The sequence below is a fragment of the Etheostoma cragini genome, chromosome 8, assembly GCF_013103735.1.
Source record: "Etheostoma cragini isolate CJK2018 chromosome 8, CSU_Ecrag_1.0, whole genome shotgun sequence".
NCBI lineage: Eukaryota > Metazoa > Chordata > Actinopteri > Perciformes > Percidae > Etheostoma > Etheostoma cragini.
Window position 1 is genome coordinate 18483647 of NC_048414.1, and position 13286 is coordinate 18496932.

The 13286-nt window shown below is 41.5% G+C and overlaps 1 protein-coding gene across 2 annotated transcripts in view; it reads left to right on the forward strand.

Moving 5' to 3' along the window:
• The first annotated feature begins 781 nt into the window (after positions 1 to 781).
• The window catches only part of kcng4a (potassium voltage-gated channel, subfamily G, member 4a), a 23153-nt gene continuing 10648 nt past the window's right edge, over positions 782 to 13286 (forward strand). The window contains exons 1-3 of one of the 2 annotated variants that reach the window (XM_034879252.1): positions 782 to 1223; positions 4011 to 4589; positions 4710 to 5351. In XM_034879252.1, the coding sequence (XP_034735143.1) occupies positions 4482 to 4589; positions 4710 to 5351 (750 nt within the window). In that variant the 5' untranslated portion in view covers positions 782 to 1223; positions 4011 to 4481. The remainder of the gene's footprint in view (positions 1224 to 4010; positions 4590 to 4709; positions 5352 to 13286) is intronic. The other variant, XM_034879253.1, reaches the window with a different exon arrangement.

The window sequence follows — 13286 nt, forward strand, 5'->3', positions numbered from 1 at the left end:
CTGTACTTCCAAAAGAACTTCTTTAAGCCTAATGTTGAGCCTGATAAAGCCCCCCCCCCCCAAAAACAAAAAACAAAAAACAAAAACATCCCAGGCTTTCTCCAAATAAGAGGATAAGACAAAATAAGATGAGATAAGATGGGATAAGCCTTTATTGCTCCACAGAGAAGAAATGTGGGTGTTACAGCAGCATGGGGAAAGAAATAAGTACCGATTAATAGAGAAAAATAAACAAATGAATAATTAGAATTAAATCAAAATCAAAAGATGTGAACTTCCTTGAGCATTATATCGACAATATCAATGTCAGTCTTTATCTTATTATTGTGCAAAAGGACAACAGAAAAGTGCATTATAATTTCTTTTGTTGTGACAGCCCGTTGAACCAATCAGCTTTTCTTCATTCAGACTGCATACCGACCAGTTTTATAATGAAGGGGTAACAAAACCCGACGTTCATTGAGCACGTGGTCTTTATATTTACATTGAGTGACATTATCTTACTTTATGGTGTTTTCTTTAATGACAAGATCTCTTTTTCTTTGCATTGGTTTTGATGTTGATCATGGCAGTGCTCCGATATCAGACTCCAACTTTATGTAACATTGGTGCTTCCCAGCATATTCAGAACCAACTTTGTGGGAGGCAACCGCGCCCCCTCAGGGCAGGAAACATGGTTGAGGGCATCTCCTTGGTGTCCTTGAATTTCACATTTTCTATAAAAGGAAAAGGGGGTGATGTCGAGCAACACTCTCCCTTACAGTTCTGGTAAAATGCCATCTTTGTCTAATTGGGAGATCACATACTCCCGGCCGGGCGTTGTTGCGCCTGTCGTCCCCTTTGCGCATCTAGGTCTCCGAAAACTTGAACTTGTGTACTCGGAGTGAGTTGCGCACAGCTCCGACTCCCCCCTCCTCTCCCCTCCCCTCCCCACTGCTCCTCCTCCTGCAGCACCACTAAACCGAGCAGTAACGGGACACTTTCAGCGCACCAAACCTTTACCATGCCTGCTATGTACGCGCCCTCCACCGGCTTGGATGATGCCGACGCCGGAAACGTATTGCTGTCATAGTTGTAACATGTGGCGGTTGGGAATGATCGTTGAAACCTGGGTTTGGTGTTGAATGATCGCAGGGACTGCAAGGGGATTTCACAGCGAGCTGATTTGGCCGACTGGAGAGGAGAGAGGGGTTCAGGATGCTAAGCTGCACTTCATACTGTAAGTTATACTGATGTCTGCGGGGCTGGTCTTGCAGATGAATATTGGTCTAAAGTTGTAATGGTGTCATGTTACAATACTTAAAATGAGGAATGCTGGGGTCTTGTCATCTCGTCACCACTGCAACATACAGAAGGATAAGATAATAATAATAATATTATTATTAATAATAATAACAGTTACACATAGTGTATTTGATTAAGTAGGTGTTCATCAAAATGTGAAAGCAAAGTTTTCATTTTACAGTAAAATGGATTGTTATATAAGAAATGGGTGTAATATTGCCCTCTAAACAACATTTGACTTTGACTTTGGAAGTCCCATTATTTGTATTTGTATTTCCAAAAAATCATCGAAACACAATCTGATAAAAAGGATGTAATTAATCGCCCAAGTTAACCAAGCTTAATTAAAAGTCTCTGCTTGATTAGTGTTGTTTGTGTATGTGTGTGTGTGCATGCAATAGAGAAAGAGAGAGAGAGAGAGATAAAGACAGAGAGAGAGAGAGAGAGAGAGAGAGAGAGGGAGAGAGAGTTGTCATATGCTACATTAAAGAAACCCAATCCATATGAGATGCTGGCAAATGCAGACACTGTTGACTTGCCCATAAATATAATATAAGCTCTGTGACTGAATGCTGAATACAGTATGACCCATCACAGTAAAAAAAAAAAAGCCAATATGAACAAAAATAAAGACAAGTATTGCTTTGACTTCTCATGACCATGTTTTTTACGTAACTTTTAAAGTTGGTTTAGTTCAATACTTAGTGTCTTCATCTTGCAAAAAAGTTACATGTCAAGTAACAAGGAAACCAGTTTATATTCCACTTCCCCCGACATCCTCCTTGCTGTCATGTCTGTCATTTGTGTCCAATGGAGAACAGAAGGAGGTCGAGCAGAGCCAGTAACAATGGTCCTTCCTAACTTTTCGACCAAGAAAAAACTCTGCAGGGGCATACAAATCGATTAATAAATAGTTCATCATGCCGTCCTCCTCCTGTGAGGTGATAATGAAACACTAGCATTGTGAAACAGGTGATTTATTGGTTCCTCCAGTACATGATCCTTTCCTCCTGGATCTGAATTAGTGGAGCATGTTGGAGCGGTCCAAGACTTTAATCTGTCAGTGCTGTCCAATTAGACATTCAAGAAGCCTGTGGGCACTGTACTGAGGAGAATAAAATCAATACTGATGATGATATTCTCACTTTATATATGCTCTAGTAAATAAAATATGTAGTGCTACTGTGCATCTGACCAAGCCGCAGGCATGTAAGGCCGTATGTCTGAATATGTGTTACAGGACACCATCGGGGCTGTGAGTCAGGGCTAGTCACAGTGACAGATTAGTGTTGTATGTTATACCTGCATGTGTGTTTTTGGGTAATCTGGCAATCTGGAATTGTCCTTAGAGATTCTGGCTTACCCAAACTGCAGTGGCATGTGTAGAAAATCTATAAAAGCTTTATATTCACAACAAAAGCTGGCAGGAGAAAGGTGAAGGGCAGCCACCCAAATGTATGTATTGTAAGTAGCTGCATACAATAAGCAATGTAACAATAAGTCTCCAAGGGTAATTCCAGCTGTTTCAACCTGGGCCTTATTATTTCATCATTTTCCCGCCATAGCATGTAATACGTTAACAGCTCAAGTGGCATTTATCTGGAAAAGTTGTGGAGCTGGTTGAATGAATATCTACGGACATATCAATACACAACTTCAAAAAACAAAAAATATAACATTTTGAATTATTCGATTTTTAATAAGACATGAGTGAATAGAAGAAGGAATTAATAACCTTTTTTCATGCCCACATTTTGACATGTCATAGCAGCAAAGACACACGTGACTGACTCAATTGGCTAGAGCTCTTTCTTGCAATGGCTGTGACAAAAAAGTCAAAATGTCAGCTGTGAAAAACCTTTATTTGAAGCTTTTCCAGCCCTGCTGACAGTCTTTTTGACTTTTCCATCTGCTAATTGACCACATCTTCATGTATGGCATTGAGTAAAGAAAATAGACAAACTGTAAGTTAGTCCCAATGATTATTTGACAAATAATGTGAAAATAGGACCCAATGTGAAATTAACACAACTATTTAAGGCTTTGATACCCATCGAGCCATTCTGGGCAACTGTAACACCTTACTGTGCCAAACAGTTTCAGGGCATTGCCAAGAAATACATTTTGGACCCTGTGTTTCAGTGTCTGGTGTTAGGATTGCTGCCCATCTAACAGCCAATAACTCACTCAGAGTGTGAATACCACCACAGACCTGAATGTTCTTTTCTACTTATTCTTTGAATTTTCTAACGCTCATATTAAGTAAACCAGCCAGGCCATCCTCATTGGAAGTTGATTGAGTGTAGATTCCTTTGCTATGTGGTCAAGTCCTACACTGGCCATTTATAGCAGCAGAGCTGATGTGTCTGTCTGACTTGTTCTTCACTGAAAGGAAGTGAAAGAGGAGAGTGCAGCCTGCGATTTATCAAGGTGTGCTGTCTTTGTCTCTTCCTCACACATTTCTGTCTTCACATACGTCGCTTTCCTCGTCTTTGCCCATTCTTTCTCTGCATTGTGACAACAGCGTTAATCTTAGTCCATCCTGACATTTCTCTTTCTCTCTTAATGCCTGCATGATTCCTCCACGTCTCTAGGCCTTCCCTAATCCTGATGCAGCAACACAGAGGATCCCCCCCAGTCCCAGGACACCTCCTTGACTCATTCAGCTCCTTCTCTGCAGCAATCAGCCAGTCACTGATCAATCCTAACCCACTCGCTCTATTCAGCCTTTCTTTTTTCCAGGCTGTCGCTTCAAACCGGGTTTACTCACTGATCTCATGCTGAATCCTGATATGTCAACTGAGTCTTCTGTGGACCTCTGAAGGAAATGTCAACACTCACCCACATTCAGATGTGACAACAGGACTCCTGCTACTCCTGATACTTCAGACGAGCCAAAGCCAGAGCTCGTCTGTTGTTGAGAAAGTGCTCCTTATTATGAGGGGTTTTGAGGCCAAAAAGACTAAAAGCTACAGCCATTTTTATGCTCCGCTTGTCTACAATAGACCTGGGCTGTGGCACGAAAGCTTTTGTCATGTGCAAGCTTTAACATAAGTGGTTGGAGGCTGTCATACAGAAAGGACTGCTGTGTCCTTGGGACTGACAAGTTGAGCCTGGCGCAATCTGTATACTTTTCCTGCCTTCAATACCTGGTCTGAGCTGCCCAGTCTGCGGCAGCGTGCTTTCCAGATGCTGCCATGCCCATCATCAGCAACGCCAACCATGACTTCAGCAATCTGTCCGTCAGCGATGACAGCAGTCTCGACCGCATCTTCACAGAGATCCCCGAGACTGAGACCATCAAGGTAGGACTAAAATTGTCACTAAATAGAAAAGGAATACAATAATATTATCAATTAAGTGTTAAGGTTAGGCTATTAATTTCTTCATTTATCCGCTGAAACTCTTTGTTTTTCATTCTCCAGGGTGCGTACTACAAGAGGGCTCAGTTCATCCGTCGGCCAGAGGACCTGGTGTCCGTTGACCACACCTTGCTGGCTGTGATCAACGTTGGGGGAAATCGCTACACCTTCCCCTGGAGCACCCTGGAGCAGTTTCCCCTCACAAGACTTGGCCGCCTCTGTGGCTGCCAGTCCCCCGAGGAGATAGCCAGCGTCTGCGACGACTATGACGAAGCCCACAAGGAGTTCTTCTTCGACCGCTCACCATCTGCCTTCAGGGTCATCCTCAACTTCCTAGCTGCGGGGAAGCTGCGCCTACTACGGGAGATGTGCGTGCTCTCCCTGCACGATGAGCTGACCTACTGGGGCGTGGAGATGACGTACATGGAGCGCTGCTGTAAGAGGAAGATGTACACACGCATCGAGGAGGTGCACGAGCTGGAGCGGCGCGAGGAGGAGCGCAGGCAGAGAAAGGCCATGCAGCACGTGCCAGTCGAGTTGACGCAGTACCAAAATGTGATGAACTGGCTGAGAGACATGGTGGAGAATCCACAGTCTGGCTTACCGGGGAAGATCTTTGCGTGCCTGTCGGTGATCATGGTTGCGGTGACTGTCATCAGCTTGTGTATCAGCACCATGCCAGACCTCAGAGAGGAAGAGGGAAGGGTGAGTGAAACAGTGTGTTTGCATGTTGTGAATGGGAGCACGGGGCCCCTGAACCAAAGTCAAACTAATACTAAATAATAAATCATACTACTTAAATGTGTACAGGGCCCATGAATTCAAGTTTTGTAGTAAGAGGCCTAGAGCGACTGTCAGTGAGATTTATCATAAGTGGCGTGCGTGATTGTCACAGTTTTTTCTCTGCTCAAAGACACAGTCACCAAGAAGTAACAAAGCTGCTTATAACTTAACATAACAAACTGGACGCTCATTCTCTCCAACACTAACTTTTTTTCCTGGTAACTAACGTTGAATTGTAACACCCTTGTGTGCCTACAGTGTGTGTTTGTGAGACAAAACAGATGTGTGAGAGTCTTCTTTTATTCATTTAAAAATGGAGGAAGACATTGTGATGCTGTAAAAAGTCTGGCTTCCAAAGTCTCAAATATGAAAACTTCCTGTCGTTACACCCTCTTAAATATCCTTGTGGGATGCTGTTGCTGCGTGTGTGTGTGTGTGTGTGTGTGTGTTGTTGTCGTACATGCCCTGTGATCTGTGTCTACCCATAGCAGCGTGATAAAGCCAGCGCTGCTCACTGAGGCCTGTCCAGTAAACTGTATCTCACACAAAAGACATTCGCACAAACACAAATGTACACATCAGTAGACACACTCACAGTTGCACAAACATGCACGCAACTAAAATCTTATTTATATACAGCATATCCACAGTTCATTTATCAGTTTTCTGATTACATATGCATTTTCACCAGCAGTTGAAGACTGTTTTCTTCTTGATATTTTCAGCAACCATCCACTGTCTGTCAATGTCAGCATCAAGAAAAGTTCCCCATCTTATCCCAAGGTCCCCTTACAAAAGAAATAGTCCATGCGTCCTGTGTGTGTGCATAAACTGGTTGGGGCAAGTTAACTTGACACACCTGTTCAACAGCTGTTGAGAAGTCATCAACGGCAGCGCCCCTGTATTGATTTTAATGTGAGTGCTCGCAGGCAGCCAAAGATCAAGTGCAGGAGGGTGTGATACTGGAGAATCAAGGGAGGCAGTTGCAGAATGCTCAATGAGTTGAGAAGGCTTCCTGCCTGGAGGAGTCCAGTAGTCGGTGACCGTCATAAAAACACAGATGGACGCGGCTAGACGAGGTCCCTTCGTCTTATTCATTGAGTTCTGTAAACCTGCTTGACAAGGTGGTGCCTTTTGATATGGACAGCACATGACAGGAAAAATGTGTAACAATTAGTCTACATGCAAAAAAGCACGGCGGAGTCACATGTTACTGAAGATTTATCTTCCGTACACAGACAGCAGTGACAAGGTCCACAACAAAAAAATCACATATACAACAGGAAACATTAAGCAAGCAGACATTCAGGCAGCAGAAAGAGAGACACAATACAAGTGTTGCTGAATGCAAAGGGATTGCATTTCCTGTTATGAAATATCACAGTTACATTTGAGATGTTGAGAGGAACAACAGGGCTGTCCCGCTTGTAAAATCTCAGGTAAACACCATGGCTGTAATGGAGCTGTTGTCATGGGCCAGAACACTTGCCCCAAATCCTTGCAAACCCAACCTTTACATACTTTAGGTGTGTTTCGATAGTTGTATCTGCCATCTCCATGCCATCATCAATTGTAAGGAAATCCTTGGGTTGAGTGTGCCTGTATGGTTGTGTCTGATGTCCCCATGCCTTGTGAGGACACGGTGGGTTGTAGGGATATTTTAGGTAATTCCTGAAAATAGGGTGGCAGCTACCACCAAAAGTAAACAAATCCATCTGCTGCTTTCATGTTTGTCTCTCTGCACGTTTCTGAGCTTCAAACTATTCTTGTGTGTTTGGCCACTGAACCCATCCATAGTGTCCAGCTTGCCTGCCCAGGCAGGAGCATCAGGACTCTTGTCATCTTTAATTCACACAACCCTGCTATTTGTCTTTGTCTCTGGTCTGCTTTGTGCTGGAGTTGTCCAAAATTCCCTTATCTGCTCATCATTCCTCCTTCTCCTCTCCTTGCCTTGGTTTGGGTTAAGAGTGTGAGAGGACAGATTCAGTAAGTGGAAGATGTAGGAAAATAACAAATACAGGATACTTCAAAGAGGGGGAGAGAAGAAGAGCTAGAGTGTAAGAATATGCTTTGGTGAGAGAATTAAAAAGTGAGAACAGATGAGAGTGAGATTCTGTTGGGGGGAAAAGCAAGAGATAAACAGTGCTTCAGTTTCCTCTCACCCCTCTTCCCTGTCTATTTTATTTGTGTCTGCCTGTCCTCAGTTGATCCCCTTTGTCCCAGTATATCACTATGAACTAAATGCTTTGGGAAGGGGGCCTTTATCTCACCGCTTAGTTTCAAGACCCCTGATAATAACCACTCCGTCATTCCTCCAAACCCTGCTGTTGGTGTGTATCTCTCCACTGTCTAAGTGCTCTGCATTTTATGTACAAACTCTTGAATTTAATTCTGGAGTCACTATTATTCTATCCGGCTGTGTACAGTTGTAACATTTTGACGTGAAGCACAACCCTGATGTGTTTCATAAATGCAGATACTGTAGAGACATGAAATATTGATATCCAGACATCTTTTAAATCTACATACTTTTGATCAGTGTGAAAAACAAGTTAACTACTCTTAGCAACAGCAACAGCTGCCTCCGTGTTGACTATAAATGACATTGAAATAGAAATAGATACTTGCTGCCATTAGTTAAGGCAAAACTAAACAAAATTACCCACCATTATCAGGCTACTAAAAACTTTTGTGTTGTGGAAAACATCTTTGAATGGCATCCGTCACCAAGAAGACCAGATTTAAATAAATATGTTTGCAACTATTTACTGCTGTGAAGACAGTGATCTTGCTTTCACTATTATGTCAACTTAACTATTCTTTATAGTCTTTGGCTCCTTAATATAATCCCTCCTTAGCTGGTGCATGTATGTTTCCTTTACTTTTTTCATCAACATCACACAATACGGTGGGAATATTTCCACAAGTAGTTCATAAGAAACATTTTCACTGTCATTATTGCCCTACCCATAGACTGTAAATCTAACAGTCTATGGTCCTAACCATACCTAACCAGCTATACCCCAGTTGGCCTACTCTCTGGCAGAATAGCAACAGTGTTTAGATTGAAAGAACCGTTTTTAAACCTCTCTGGGAAACAGCAGGTCTCAGCCCACGTCAATAACCTTCCTGAGTTTACATCTCGCCGCTGTTGATATGCTGCAAATATCAAACATCCACCAAGGACACTGACTTTCTTTGCACATACAGTATGTCCGTGTAAAACTTTTCAGCAAAGCAGCAACTTACTCCGCATTCATTTTCATACATTTGATACACACATGTGTTTGAATCTGTTGAGTGTCGCGAATATTTATGCCTTTAATATGCTCACCACATGATTGAGTATTTTCGGACAGCCTGATCCTATGCTCACCTCTTTCTAATTCAGTCATATTCTGGCCTGGGGAGTAATTCAAGTCGCCGTTTTATGTCCTTAATGCCATGAATTGGAGTGGGATTTGCTGTTCAATAATTACATCCCAGGAAATCAATCACAAGTGTCCGGAGAGAAAAGGACAGAGGGAGTGATGAAGAGAGAAAGAGACAACTGAGTAGCAGACTGCATGACTTAAGCTTCAGACTGTGGGTTTTGACACGTTTTCTGATTGATTATCCACTTGTTCTCAAGCAGAGACTTGTCAATACCCTTATTGAACCATCGAGGCTGTCTGGACAAGTGATTGTAGAAAGGGCAGATGGCTGTATGATCTTATTCTACGAAGTCACAAAGAAGAAAGAGAAAGATACACTGAGCGAGACAAAGATAATGTATCTGGTGATGCCTGAAGCGAAGATAAGGGGATTCTTTACGTAAAAGAGTGGAGGGAGGAAACAGAGAAGTCGGTCATAGAGAAGGAGTGGAAGATAACAAGAGTACAAAGTAAGAGGGGAGGATGTAAACACTAAACCAGCCGTGAAGTCACCTTTCTCTCCTTCCTGTCCCTCCTTCTTTCCTTCCAGAGGAGCTGTTCAAAGTTTAGAGACGTTCTGAGATGCATCGATATTACTTGCATACATTAAGATGGAGGGGACACACACATGCAGAGCACACACACTTCCTGGGCATGCACTCATGGCTTACTTTAGAATATGGTAGAAATTGAATGTTCTTTTTTTACTAAACAGTGCTAACCAACATAATCATTTTTGAATGGTAACTGTATTAAAGGACTTAATATAAATAAATAACATTAAACGGTAACACAAAAAGTAGCCTATAGACTGTTACTGTAAGTCAGCATGAGGAAAAAATAGATTATTAACATTTGTGGTCTCTTGGGAAGAACAAAGTGTCCTACAAAATTAAAATAGAACAATGTTGCAGAAGGTCAGAAGGATTATCACTAAAAATGATTGTTTTTATATTTCTCTCATAATCACTTTTCTTTTTGTTCTGATCTGAACTAATGAATAAATGCTCAGAAAAAGTTATCTCTTCATCATGAGGACAAGTTAAATTCTGTGATCTTAAACTGCAGAAACATCCTTTTATGTTGACTGGAAAACAAGGTTTGTCATGTCAGGTGAAGAAAAGGTGTAAGATGCTACATGCCTGTCTTGTGCGGCTCTCTATGCTACATGGAAATAAGGAAAGTGTAAAAATGATTTGTGACAGCAAGAGGGCATTTGTTGCAGAAGCTAAAATGGATTTTAAGAGATGAATTGCCTATAGCATAGCTTGCACCATTTTACATTACAAATGCTAATGTCATTAAGATAAAGTCAGTTGGTGTGATAGCGTGTAATCCCACTGAGGGTTAAATTACCTTCCATTCTGGTCATGTTCAACAGAGCTGTGATGATGGAATATGAATATTACAGCCTGGTATAATAACCAAAAACCAATCACTGTGTGAAATTCTTTAACTTTAATCTGCATGCAACATGAAAAGGTTGGTTATAATAGTATACAGTATTCTGGTTGAGCAGAGACAATTGGAAAAAGTAAGAATATTGAGACATTATCTTTTGCCATTATAGCTCTGCTTACCATATCTTCCAACAGCCAGAATTTGGTCTCTTATCTGTTATTTTTGCACCAATGCCTGGCTCTGTTCACAATCATTTTCAAAAAAGCTCAGTGTTGGCTGTGACAAAATCTGAACAGAATTTCTGCTTTTGCATGCAAGCATGCTGCTTCTCTTCTGTGTAGAAGTGCATTATGTGAATCTACAAAGCAACTTTCCAGTTGTTTTGTTTCTAAGGGAGAGTTTTGATTCAGCGTCCAACATTTTTGACTGCCTGGACTTGAACGCATCAATTAATTTCTACTGTAGCTCAAAGCAACACCGCCATCAGTCTGATGTGCAAAAAATAAAAGTATATTCCATGAATTTAGGGTAACACAATTGTAGGCATTCCCAGCATATCATTTCGTTCCAGGTAATTCAATGCCACACCTGAGACGTGAAATATACTGTAACAGGAGATGCAAAAAACGCACGTAAAAGCTTCAAATGACGCTGTCTCTGTGTGTCTGCATGTGTGTGTGTAATGTCCTGCTGAGCCTTTAGAAGACAAAGCATCATCATTAATCATGAGCGTTGGTCGATTGCATAACAACAACATTAAGAATGCATTCTTCATGTACCTCATTTTTTATCTTCTCTTCATAATTTCAACCCCATTAAATGAACACGAAGGGAGCATAAATAAATGTCCGAGTCTGTAAACTTTGTTGGCTCAGCAGGGTGGGACTGGGGCTGGCAGTGGGTCAGAGCGACTATAAGTCAAAGAGAGTAAATAAAACTTGATTAGAGAGAGAGAGAGAGAGAGAGAGAGAGAGAGAGAGAGAGAGAGAGAGAGAGAGAGAGAGAGAGAGGAAGGAAAAAGAAAAATTAAACAGATGCAGAACAGAAGAGACATTGTGTGCCATTGTTATTGACTGCATAGCAAAGATAACGTCTTTCTCAATCTTAAAACACACTCAAACCACAAGAGAATCTGTGAATATTTGTATGATTGAACTTCATGCAAATTACCAAACTCTATTAAAGCACTGAGTGTCGTGTGTGCTAATAATTTGCGTGCACATATCCTAATGTGTTTATATCTGCGGGCCGTTTGGCTGTATCAGTGGGGAGCAGATTCCATGCCTATTGCAGCCTATCTGGTTATGAGCTGTACTCCCTGGGTCTGATGTGCTGCTTGGCTGCCAAGAGGGATTATGGGAGAGAACAGCAAAGTATGATGTGTTTATCCTGTCTGTGCCAGGGTGGGAATGTACAGCATATTCAACACAGCGTAGAAGAGTACAGCACAATGGAGAGAAGCCGCCTAGATCTGAATGTTGAGATTGTTGTTGATAGTTAATGTCCCAGTGAAATATTTTAAATTGTTAAATTTAAATAAGGCTTATTTAAATGCTTGACAAATTCAAGTTATGACTTTATAAACAGTTGTATTTTCTTTAGTTACTTTGTCCTTATTCTTGATCGTCTTTAAATCCAAAATTAGGTATCAAGGACACAAGTGTCATAAATGTCAAGCACTTTCACAGTTGTGCAGTACTGCCAAAAAGGAGAGGAAGATGTTAGTTTACATGGTTTACGAAGTGCGTCCTTATAAGGACTGAAGGCCAGTGGGCTGAATCTGTACCTTATTGGTGAGGCCTGAATAAGACTCAGACCAAAACTACAGTAATGGTGCAAGACAAAGCCAGAAATTTTCAATCAAATGAAAAACTTAGAGATACTTAAAAAAAAAAAAAAAGTACAAAGTCAATAACCATTGTGTACCTAATAAATAGTACCTGTTACCTCCTTAATCAGATGAGTACAAAAGGGGTGGAGGAAGTACTGAATCTCAGTACTTAAGTAAAAATAACCAGAGACATTTACTTTAATAAAAGTGAAAAGCGCCACAACAACATAAGTTATACCGTTTATTGATCTGGGGCAGGCGGACACACGCACACACGCGGCCCAGTGGTTCAGGGGTACAGTACCTTGCTCACAGGTGTAAGCTTTATGCTTGTTATTTTCTCCTACTGAGAAGTAAACCGCTGGTGAGCATATTAACCACCTCAGGCATAGTGACAAATGTCAAATCTGAAAGTGAATAAAAATATCCTAAGGTTTATTTTCTCTGAAATGATAAATAAAAAGGAGTCAAACTTCTACTCTTGTTATATCATATTATGACAAGTAGCCGTCAGAATGTGTGACACCACTGTTTGCGTAGACTCTCTTCTTCGCCCTGCATTGTCTACCACGCACGAGCAAACGACATGCAACAGCGCCCTCTGCGCTCAGTTCCTGATGGGTCACAGCTTTCAGTGGAACACCTGGAGGTACCTGGAAGGTAGTAGAGTAGAAAGTATAGATAATTGCTGAAAAATATAAAAGCATGCACTATTAATTCTACTTAAGTAGTGAAATGTGAAAAATGTACTCAAGTACATTAGTTTTACATTCTACTACTGTTGACTATACACGATACCTCAGTTGAGAGTTGGGCGCAACATGCAGATACAAATACAGCAGATATGTTTGTTTACTTGTATAAGATAAATGAGGCAAACAGTTTGAGGCAGGTCAGCAGAATGGATTATAAAACGAGCAGGTACCATGTTTATTGGAATTTTATCCACACGTCACAAAATGTGGTGCTAGCTTGATGAAAGAAGAACTACTTGCAGGGCTTGGGAGTTAACTACTGCAGCTGGCCACTAACCAGCTGGGAACATGCTAGTGCTAGTCAGTCACGCTATCTGAGGCTGTCTCAAATCGCGCACTTACGTTAGTGCACTTACAGAAGTACACTCCGTGCACTACGTACTGTCTTGCATAGTGCGTAAATTTCGACAGAGGAGTGTTGTCTCAAATCACGCACTGCCATGTGCACTTACCGGAA